The 10,737-nt window shown below is 45.2% G+C and overlaps 1 protein-coding gene across 1 annotated transcript in view; it reads left to right on the top strand.

Annotated features, from left to right (window-relative positions):
- The window catches only part of LOC110315370 (histo-blood group ABO system transferase 1), a 34,737-nt gene extending 24,232 nt beyond the window's left edge, over positions 1-10,505 (top strand). Inside the window, exons 2-7 of the mRNA XM_021189447.1 lie at positions 2,037-2,106; positions 2,735-2,791; positions 4,887-4,934; positions 6,230-6,265; positions 6,937-7,071; positions 9,818-10,505. Coding sequence (XP_021045106.1) covers positions 2,037-2,106; positions 2,735-2,791; positions 4,887-4,934; positions 6,230-6,265; positions 6,937-7,071; positions 9,818-10,505 — 1,034 coding nt within the window. The remainder of the gene's footprint in view (positions 1-2,036; positions 2,107-2,734; positions 2,792-4,886; positions 4,935-6,229; positions 6,266-6,936; positions 7,072-9,817) is intronic.
- Positions 10,506-10,737: the final 232 nt, after the last annotated feature.

The following is a 10,737-nucleotide window of genomic DNA, read 5'->3' as shown; positions in this document are numbered from 1 at the left end:
CGCCAGCATCTGCTGTCACCTGAATTTTTAATCTTAGCCATTCTGACTGGTGTGAGATGGAATCTCAGGGTTGTTTTGATTTGCATTTCCATGGCCCACATATTTAATCCCAATCACTCAGGGGGTAGAGGCAGGTAGATGTCTGAGTTTGAGGAATACCTTGAGTTCAGAGCAAGTCCCAGGATATCCATGCCTACACAGAAAAGCCATGTCTAGAAAAAACAAAAACAAAAATATTACTTTTTATTTTTATTTTAAATTTATGTATACAAGTGTTTAGTCTGCATGTATGTCTGTGTACCATATGAATTCAGTGTTCATGGAGGCTCAAAGATGGCATAGAATACCCTGGGACTGGTGGTAGTGACAGTTGTGAGCTGACAGGTGGATTTTGAATGCTGGTTCTCTGAAAGATTAGTTAGTTCTCTTAATTGTTATGCCATCATTTAAGCACCCAAATTAAAAAATATGTATTCATTTCAAAATTGGGCAAATATAGCTCAGCTAAGTTTAACTATCCAAAGGGTTAGGAGAACATAATGAGAACAAATAGAGTTCAAATGTCACATCCTCATATACTTCTAAAGTTTTTTAGAAGAACAATATGAACTAACCAGTAGCCCCAGAGCTCATGTCTCTAGCTGCAAATGTAGTAGAAGATGGCCTAGTTGGCCATCATTGGGAAGAGAGGCTCCTTGGTCTTGCAAGCTTTATATGCCCCAGTACAGGGGAACGCCAGGGACAAGAAGTGGGAGTGGGTGGGTAGAGGAGCATGTCAGGGGGAAGGTATAGGGAACTTTTGAGATAGCATTTGAAATGTAAATAAAGAAAATATCTAATAAAATAATTGAAAAAAGGTAAAAAAATAAAGAAATCAGTTATTCCATTGGGGAGGATTTGGAGACATGGAGAGAAAACATAATAAGTGACAAATGAGACATTTCAGTGGATAAAGATCCTTGATGCCAAACTTGATGACCAGAGTTCAACACATAGAACCCACATCATATAAAGGAGAACCAACCCCCAGAAGTTGTACTCTGACCTCTTCATGTGCTCTGTGACATGAAGCATGTACACACATACAACTAAATAAATACATGAAATGTTTTAAATAAAACACATCAGGTAGGTGAAAAAGGAAAGTGATTGGCTTGGATAGGAAGAAGTAATCATTTTTAGACACAAGCCTTGAAACTTCATGTGAGTGTGGGTGTACTTGTGACAGTCAGAGGACAGCTGTGGGATCGATCCTTGGCTTTCACCTTGTTTGAGGCAGGGTCTCTTTTGTTCTTCCTCCCTGTATTTGCTGTCCCATGAGCTTTCATGGATTTCCCCAACTCCCTCACCCATCTCACCATAGGTGTGCTGGGATTACGGATGTCTATCTTTTATATAGGCTCTGAGGATATGAACTGAGGTCCTCATGTTTGTGTTGTTGTGACAAGAGGTTTACCCAGTGAGCTCTTTCTCCAGAGCTGGCATATGTGTCCTTTTAGATATATGTTATTAGGACATTTTGGGCTTAAGAGAGCATATATCATCGAGAGAAATAAAACTCACCTGAGGTATTAGAGACATAGGTCGGTGGAATACTTGCCTATTACATATCAACCCTGGGTTTCAACTCCAGCAGGAGAGTAATTCACTCGAAAAGACCATTTGCTGTCCCAGTAGATGTAAATATATGGGATCAGCAGGGGACCTGGTCCTAGCCTTCTGTGATGGATCCAGCAGTGACCCCAAGGTATTCATTTTGGTTTTCAGTTTATCATAGGAAGGCGTGCTCAGGGGTATGAGGACACAAGAGCCTGAGGAGACCTAGGGGAGCAGCTGGAGTCATGCTCTGGAAGGGAACAACCTTCTCTCCCCTCTGAGTGCTAAGTGGGGCTAGTGCTCCAGCTCACACTAGGGCTGCCTGATACTGAGTGGTTGCTGCAGGGAACAGAATGACCTCTGAATCTCAGGACAGGCCTGGAGGGACGTCAGGCCCAAGAAGCCAGTGAGTAACTGGATCCTGTGTTACTGTTTTTCAGGAAGACTGAAATGCTACTCCATTCACCTTGGAATCCTTCCCTTCATAGTGCTTGTCTCAATCTTCTTTGGGTAAGAACCCAGGCTGGTGAGGAAGGGCCGAGAACATGATGGGTATCCTGAACTGTTTGCATCCCTATTACTACAACAACAACGATTAGGGTGCTCTTGGCTCAGCACCCACAGAGGCATGTCCAGATCTTGTTGGCTACATACTGAAGCCTCTGATTCCACAAAAGGTGTTTGTGGCTAGATAACCAGTTATTTGGCTCTAGCTGTGATGGTTGGCCAGGGGAAGGTGAGGTGGTCAGACTTAGGGGCAGTAATTTAGCCCTCTCTGTATGCAGATGGTTTGTGAATCCACACAGAGAAAAGACACTGCCATGTCTCCTGGTTCTTGTGTAGACACTGGCAGAAAATATTCCTTGATATTGCCTTGGGTTGTTGGTACCTGGCGTGGAGTAGGAATTATTTGCAACTGCTACAGTTGTTCAGATGCAGGTCTTGTTCTTAGGGCCTTCTTAACACCTCTTCTTCTCATGGGGTGAACATTCTTAGACTTGTCTCCTGGACCTGGACCCCACTAGGAACTTCTGTGCTCAATCTTCTGGGTACAGTGGTACATTTGGAGGGTGTGGCAGACAGCTGGTCTCAGGTCTGTGCCATGATCATATGTCCCCATTGTCTGTCCTTCCCACAGCTATGGCTTCCTGAGTCACAGATTCCAGGTGGTGTGGAACCCAGGAGGTGAGACTAGGTGAGTGAAAATTGAAAAGTGTGTACATGTCTATGAGTGTTTGTGTGTTATATGTGTGTCATACTAGTACATGTGGTGGTGGTGGGTGGGGGCGGCTTAATGGCTGACTGCTGCATGCTGCCTTGTGGCTTCTGACTCTTTCTACATGGATGACTCTAGTCTTTCTCCAAGTTCCTCAGTGCAGCCTCAGCTGTTCCCTGATGTCTTTAAAGTGCATGTGTGCCAATCACAAAAGAAGTCACTAGATATGCACTCACTGATAAGTGGATATTAGTCCAGAAACTTAGAATACCCAAGATACATTTTGCAAAACACAAGAAAACCAAGAAGTAAGACCATCGCGTGGATACTTCAGTCCTCCTTAGAATAGGGAACAAAATACCCACGAAAGGATATAGATACAGAGACAAAATTTAGAGCTAAGATGAAAGGATGGACTATCCAGAGCCCACCCCACCCGGGGATCCATCCCATCATCAGTCACCAAACCCAGATACTATTGCACATGCCAGCAAGATTCTGCTGAAGGAACCCTGATATAGCAACCTCTAGTGAGGATATGCCATTTCCTGGCAAACACAGAAGTGCATGCTCACAGTCAGCTATTGGATGGAACACAGGGCCCCCAGGGGAGGAGCTAGAGAAAGTACCCAAGGAGCTGAAGGGGGCTGCAACCCTGTAGGTGGAACAACAATATGAACTAACCAGTACCCCCTGAGCTTGTGTCTCTAGCTGCATATGTAGCAGAAGATGGCCTAGTCGACCATCATTGGGAAGAGAACCCCCTTGGTCTTGCAAACTTTATATGACCCAGCACAGGGGAAGGCCAGGGCCAAGAAGTGGGAGTGGGTGGGTAGGGGAACAGGGGCAGGGGGAGGGTATAGGGAACTTTTGGGATAGCATTTGAAATGTAAATGAAGAAAATATCTAATAAAAAAATGGGAAATAAAGTGCATGTGTGTTCTCTGGCTTCTGCCTCATCCTCCTTTCTGTATATACCTAAACAACTCCAAGAACAGGTTTTCTCCCCATCCACCTTCCCAGCAGCCTGCTCGATGCAGTATCATTTGCCTTCTATAATCAGACCCATGTTCGTAGACCCTCCTCCTCCAACTTCCCCAGATCCTGTCAGTCTGTCTTTTGGGAAGGCATCCCCTGACTTTGCTCTGCTAACCCAGTTCTACTGTGGCCTTGCTATCAGCCACGTACTTCTATGCCTGTCTCAATTCTTCATTCCTTATAGTAGCTAGTGATTCTTCAGAACAGAGGGTAGGAATAGCTGGGTCCTGTTTGTTGATCCATTCTCTCCAAGTAGCTTACTCCTATGTTCCTGCACAAGCCATTCATGCTTTGGAGTTGTTCTGGCCTTGATCTTTGTATATGCAGTGCTTCCCACTAGACTACGCAGCCTCCCATCTGTACTTTGTTCCAACTAGTTCCCTCTTGTATCACCTTTTCTTGACTACAAAGCACTCTGTCACACCCTCACTTAGGTTAGTAGGCCATCACACCTTTGATGGCTCTGTCTTCAGAAGGTCCTATGGAAGGCTAGACAGAGGGAGGTGTTTCCCTAGAGGTCTTATACATTTCTGGTGGTTGAGGTTGTCCTTGGCCAGAAGCCCCAATCCCTGAGGCCTTCCCATGTAGTTTATGCTACTTTTCAGCCTGGCTGGAAGGTTCTAGACCAGTAATCTAGACATGCTATCTCTGGCTCCCAGAAGCTGGGTTTGAAGTCATTTAGTTTCATTGCTATCTCAGGTTAAGGATAGGAATAGACTCCACTTCCTGTTGGAAAGGGGCTGGGAGTCTGCTATGTTTTGGAACTCCTTTTCTACTCAGGCTCCAGTCAGGAGTGTCTTTTTAGTGTGAGTCAGTGTACTTTGACTGCTGTGTTTGACATTTGTGCCTTCAATGTGGCTGTGTTTGACTTTTGTGTTATAGGCATAATGCTTGGGGCAATCACTATGGCACTGTTGTATAATTTTAACAGATCTACTCTACTCAGAGGAACCACTATGCCCTTCCACCAGGCTCTAAACACCTGAACCCTAATCCTTCTTGGTATAAACTTATCTCTTGTGTTCTTTTTCTGCAGCATGCCTATCAGACAGCTGGATGTCCAGGAAGTTGTAACCATGTCAAGGTATCTGGCTCTCACCTGGCGCTCTTAAGCTCTGTTTATAGAGGTTTTGGTGGAGGTGTGTGCGCGTAGTGTGTGTGTGTGTGTGTGTGTGTGTGTGTGTGTGTGTGTGTGTGTGTGTGTGTATACCATGGCCAGTTGGGAAGTCCCTATCTGCACTGGAAGTGGAACATACAATCTTTTACTAACTACATGTTATTTGCTTCTAAAGAGCCAGGCTAGTTCATCTAGTACAGAGCTGAGTTTGCATCTGTTCACCACCATTCTCAGAGAAACATAAATCACATAAGTTTACATTCTCATCATTGAAAGGGTTCAGTGTGGCAAGCACATTCCTGCTATGCTGCAGCCATCATCACTATCCATCTGCAGAATCTTCCATCCTGTAAACTGCCCACTAAACAATGACATCTACTAGGGGATCTGGCACCCACCTTGCCTCTTCTGTGCTGTCCCTCTGATCATGGCCACTCCATAGTAGTGCCTCCTAGGAATGGGTCCTGAAGGATTTCTCTTTTGGTGTCTGCAAGACTCACCCAATAAGATGTTATCATTCTTGTACGGAAATTTCCTGTCTTATTTTTTTAAATGGAAGTTTTATTATTGTCTTATGCATATGAGTGTGTTGGCTGCATGCATGTCTGTTGCTGCATTTGTTCCTGTGCACAAAGAAGCCAGAAAAGGGCCTCTGTTCCCTAGTCCTAGTCTTATAGACTGTTGTGGATCTCCATGTGGGTACTTGGAAATAAATCCAGTGTTTCTACAAGGGTAGCCAGGAGTCTTCATGCTGAGCATCATTCCAGTCCTGTTCTCTGTTTTACTAACCATCATAGGGCATGAAGCTTACTAGCAGAAGTAGTTCTTTTGCCATGGGGCTTGGCATCCTGTGTAGGGACAACACACGGCCACACAGTGCCTCGGGAGTTTTGTGGAAATCACTTTACACTGATGATGAAACTTGTGCCTGACCAAGACTGAAAGCCAAGATGCTGTGTGCCATTAGCAAGGACAGGACCAAATCAGGTTGCAGGCCTGGGTGGGATGGTCAGCATGCACCAGGGACAGATGTATTCAGTCTTGTAAATTAAAGCAGTCTTGAGACATCCCAGACTTAAGTTGGGATAAGGTGTCATGCTCTACCTTATGTTAAATAAGACTGACTTCCTGCTTTAGTTTGTCCTTGGATCCCAGGATTATGGGCAGACAAGTGACTTGGTTGCAGGGCCCTTTTGCCTAATAAAGACTTGCATCCAATGATCTTACTGTCAAGTTCTGGTTTTTGTGTTTTTTTCTTTCAGGATGGCCTTTCCACAGCCAAAAGTGCTGACACCTACGTGAGTAGATTTAGTCACTGCATGTGTAGTCCAGGAGTCCTAATGTACTAAAGGGTGATTTGCTTGCCTTAGAAGAATAGTTCAGTGGCACATCTGAGGCCCTGAGTCAGTCTCCAGCACTGGAAAAAACTCACCTTACAGAAAAACAAAGCCATAAATATAATTCTCACTGACCTCACTTTACCACCAGAATCTTAGGGGATGTCTGATTCAGGTATGTGGCACCAAACATCTTCTGTCTCCCCTTTTGCATTTGGGCTTCTGGTCTATGCTTTCTGTCTCTTTCATCAGGCATTTTTAGAGGTGTGGTAGGTGTGATGGTACTAAAATTCAGCTGCTTTTATGGCTAGGGTTGGGGGTTGTAAATGTTTGTCATGGTGGCATGTGCCTGCAATCTCATCAGTGTTGGTAGAGGGAAGAGGAAAGTGTATCCAAGCAACGTTTTGGACAGGCTAGCAAAAGAGTGAGCTTAAGAGTCAACGAAGCAACCAAGTCTGAAGAACAAGAAAGATACAGCAAATGACACCCAAAGTCAGTGAGAGCTGCTACTGCTTGGCCCAGGTCCTCTGGGAGGGTGATCAGCCCCACAGGAAGCTGACAGTGAGGAATCTGAGAAGGGTTCCTGGAGGCATGTTTAGTCACATGTTGCTATTGACTCTCTCTCCATATAGTAGGAAAGATGTTCTTGTCTTGACTCCTTGGCTGGCACCCATCATCTGGGAGGGGACCTTCAACATCGACATACTGAATGAACAGTTCAGGCTTCGGAATACCACGGTTGGACTGACTGTGTTTGCAATAAAAAAGTGAGCAACTAGGGTTGGAGAGATGGCTAGTGGGTAAAACAGTTGCTTTAAGGGCAGGAGGAAGTGAGTTTGAACCTGAATGCCCTTATACTAGGTTGGCATGGTGGCATGTACCTGTAATTCCAGCAGTGGGGGAAGAGGGAAGAGAAAAGTATATCCAAGCAACTTTCGGTACAGCCTTGGCAATCAGTGGGCTTTGGAGTCAATGAAGCAACCCTGTCTGAAGAACAGAAAGGATGATGGGCAGAACCCATCCAAAGTCACCCCCTGGCCTCCAGACAAATACATAGGAAAGTAAACATGAATATCTATCATCTCTATCTCTAGCTCTCTCTCTATATATACATATATATCTATATATAGATATAGATATAAACATGACTGTATAAACATGAATATATAAACATGAATATATAAAAATGAATATATAAACATGAATGTATAAACATGAATATATATATATATATATATATATATATATATGTATATCATACCTATAAATATACACATATAATGGTATGGTCAAGGTGTAAGCACGAGCATACCAAGCTCCAGGCTTTTATTAAGATGCAGTGGGGTGTGGGGCTTGTTCAGTGAGTTACCTTCCTGAGCTCTGGTGGGCTCATAGGTGAATGAGCGCAGCTCTGCTTCCTTCCAGAACCCCAAGCCAGCTGCCCTTCTCTCTGTGCTCCACTTCAGGTGTCATGTAAATTCCTCTTCACACTTCATGTGGTCTGTAAATAGAATCCAGGGGCGTTTCTTAAGCCCCTTTTGTTCTCAAATTATTGTAGGGTGTTTCTATGTCCAATTCTAGCTCTTTTTACCTCCTGAGTAAAAGACAGCGAGATCTGGTATTTTTATTAAGAAGCTGTAAGCACTAAGCTAGACTGACCCTGTGTTATTCTAACTAGACTAGGCTGCTCATACACAGACAAATGCCCTGCTACGTGTTACTTGCCTTCTCCACTTGCACTGGCTCACTCTGGCCCATGTGTGTCCTCATGTCTGCTCTCTCATGGAAACCTCATGGTGAACCCTCTTGATCCATCCACACTGTCTCTCTACCTTCTTATCTGCTTATCTTTCTTCTTCTTGAGGCCCCCAGATAGTGATTGAGAGTCCTCACTGGTTTTCTTCTCCTGCCCAGCTATTGACTGATCAGCTCTTTCATTAACCAATCAGAGGAGACTGAAAATTGTTTTCACATACCATTGAGACCAGAGATAATTGACCGAGCCATTATCTGCTGCAACCAGATGACTGGGAAGAGAAATCAGGATCTGAATACACAGTTCAAAATTATCATAGGTATCCTCATCCCCAAGGCTGTTGGGGAGGAAGAGGATGTAAGCAGAGCTGTGGCTACTGATGTGTCCTCCGATGTGGACAGGAAGGGTTGATACTGTGAAGCCCTTAGATTCTGGGTCAGACTGACTTTAGGCCACAGGCAGAAACATGCCCTGTTGGAGCCTGTGAAGAACAAGATGGCATTTTCACTGTGCAGAAGACTGTGGGAACTGAGAGAATCCATTAGTGTTGCCTGCATATGAGAAAGGCTTTGTGCTTCCCTGCAGTGCTGGGTGAGGTCCATGAATGACTGACTCTAACCCTTTGTATCAGTCAGACTTGAGAGGTTTGGGACTTACCTGGAGGGATCTTAGGTACCCTGAGAATGCCTGTTACTCCGAGAGAGAAAGGGCTTCACAGTAAGAAGATATAAACTACCTTGTCTGGGTGCTTCTGGGTACATGAACAAGAGACCTTCTAGGTAGAGGTAGGTGCTTTGTAAGTAGGCAGGCTCTGAGGGGTAGTTAAGAGCCCCATGGTGACCTTTGCACAGGAATAACTGTCACATGCCTGTTTCTGACATTGAAGTGGGGAGGGCTCTTCACATTTTCCAGGTGATGGGGATCCCTTTTTCCCTGATGGGGACATGTGGCACTGGATACGATCAAAGGAGTGGCAGCCATCTGAAGGAGATGAAAACTTCTTGGGTTTTGAAATGACTTAGATCCTAGGTTATAAGCCTCTGTCCTTGTACCTGAGGATTTGGTTTAAGCTTGCCTGTCTTTCTAAGGTGTCTGCCTTTTCTTCCATCTCTACTTTATGAGACTGATTCTTGCTTTGGTGGGGTTCAGGTGGGATGGCTCTTAGGGACATAAATGAGTAATTGAGTGCCTTGTCCTCAGGAACCTTCAAACCTCTGATGAGGAAGGTCTGGGATATAGAGATTTTTTGCTTTACTGAGATAGGGTGCTATAGAATACATAAAAAACGGGTACAGGTACCAGACCCATAAAAATCCATCCAATTTCCACAAGGGTTTAAAAGTGGGACTGTATGAGTACAGCTCACGTCGAGGCAAGGGTGTAATGTGTGGAATGTCATAGGATGGGGTTATACTTATTAGGGGAAGGGTGATAGATTCATGGAGAGATGGTCTGCTGAGGAGTTGCCAAGACAAAAGATACCTGCAGGGGATCTGCTTGGTCTGGAGTCATCCCTGCTGCCTGGCTGAAAGCTCCCAGGCCTCTACATCAGCTTCCCATGATAAGATGAGTTGCTGAGGTTGCAGCCTTCTGCAGAAAACAGGGTGAGGTGAGGTACAGGCCACAGACTGATCAGAATAGTTGTGAAGTAGAGGGATCAAGGGTTATCCATGGTTTCTTTAGCCTGGGCCTATGTCCTGGTAAGTCTTGTTCTAGCTATGTTAAACTTCTCCATACATCATTGTCCTCCCTCACAGGTATGCGGTATTCCTTAAGCTGTTCCTTGAGACTGCAGAAAAATACTTCATGGTGGGACATAAGGTCATCTACTATGTCTTCACTGACCGTCCAGCTGATGTGCCACAGGTGTTCCTGGGTGAAGGACGGCAACTGGTGGTGCTAACTGTGCGCAACTATACTCGATGGCAGGATGTGTCCATGCACAGGATGGAGATGATCAGCCACTTCTCAGAGCGGCGCTTTCTACATGAGGTGGATTACCTGGTGTGTGCAGATGTGGACATGAAGTTCAATGACCATGTGGGTGTGGAGATTCTCTCAGCACTCTTTGGCACCCTGCACCCTGGCTTCTACAGAGGAAACCGAGAGTCATTTACTTATGAGCGAAGGCCAAAGTCCCAGGCCTACATCCCCAGGGATGAGGGCGACTTTTACTATGCAGGGGGATTCTTTGGAGGATCAGTGGTGGAGGTACACCATCTCACCAAGGCCTGCCACAAGGCTATGGTGGAGGACCAGGCTAATGGCATTGAGGCTGTGTGGCATGATGAGAGCTATCTGAACAAATACCTGCTTTACCATAAGCCTACAAAGGTGCTGTCCCCAGAGTATGTGTGGGATCAGAAGCTGCTGGGCTGGCCCTCCATCATGAAGAAGCTGAGATATGTGACTGTGCCCAAGAACCATCAGGCAATCCGGAACTGACAGCTGAATTCCTGTTGGAAAGGCCAGACCTATAGCTAGGGTCATTCCACCCTGCAGGAACTGGAAGGATCTGAGGGACATTGCTTATGGTCACCCTCTACCCTACCTCAGAGTCCAGCAGAGTTCAGAGTCACTTGGCTTACTACACACTGAGTGGCAACCATTATGAGCTCCCATGCTGTCCCTATTCTCCTTGTATTTAATGAGACGGTAGATGGAGCCTTCAAATTGT

Source organism: Mus pahari, unplaced genomic scaffold (genome assembly GCF_900095145.1).
Source record: "Mus pahari unplaced genomic scaffold, PAHARI_EIJ_v1.1 scaffold_7401_1, whole genome shotgun sequence".
NCBI classification, from domain to species: domain Eukaryota; kingdom Metazoa; phylum Chordata; class Mammalia; order Rodentia; family Muridae; genus Mus; species Mus pahari.
Note: the sequence above shows the minus strand (reverse complement) of the source record. Positions and strands in the feature narration are given on the sequence as shown.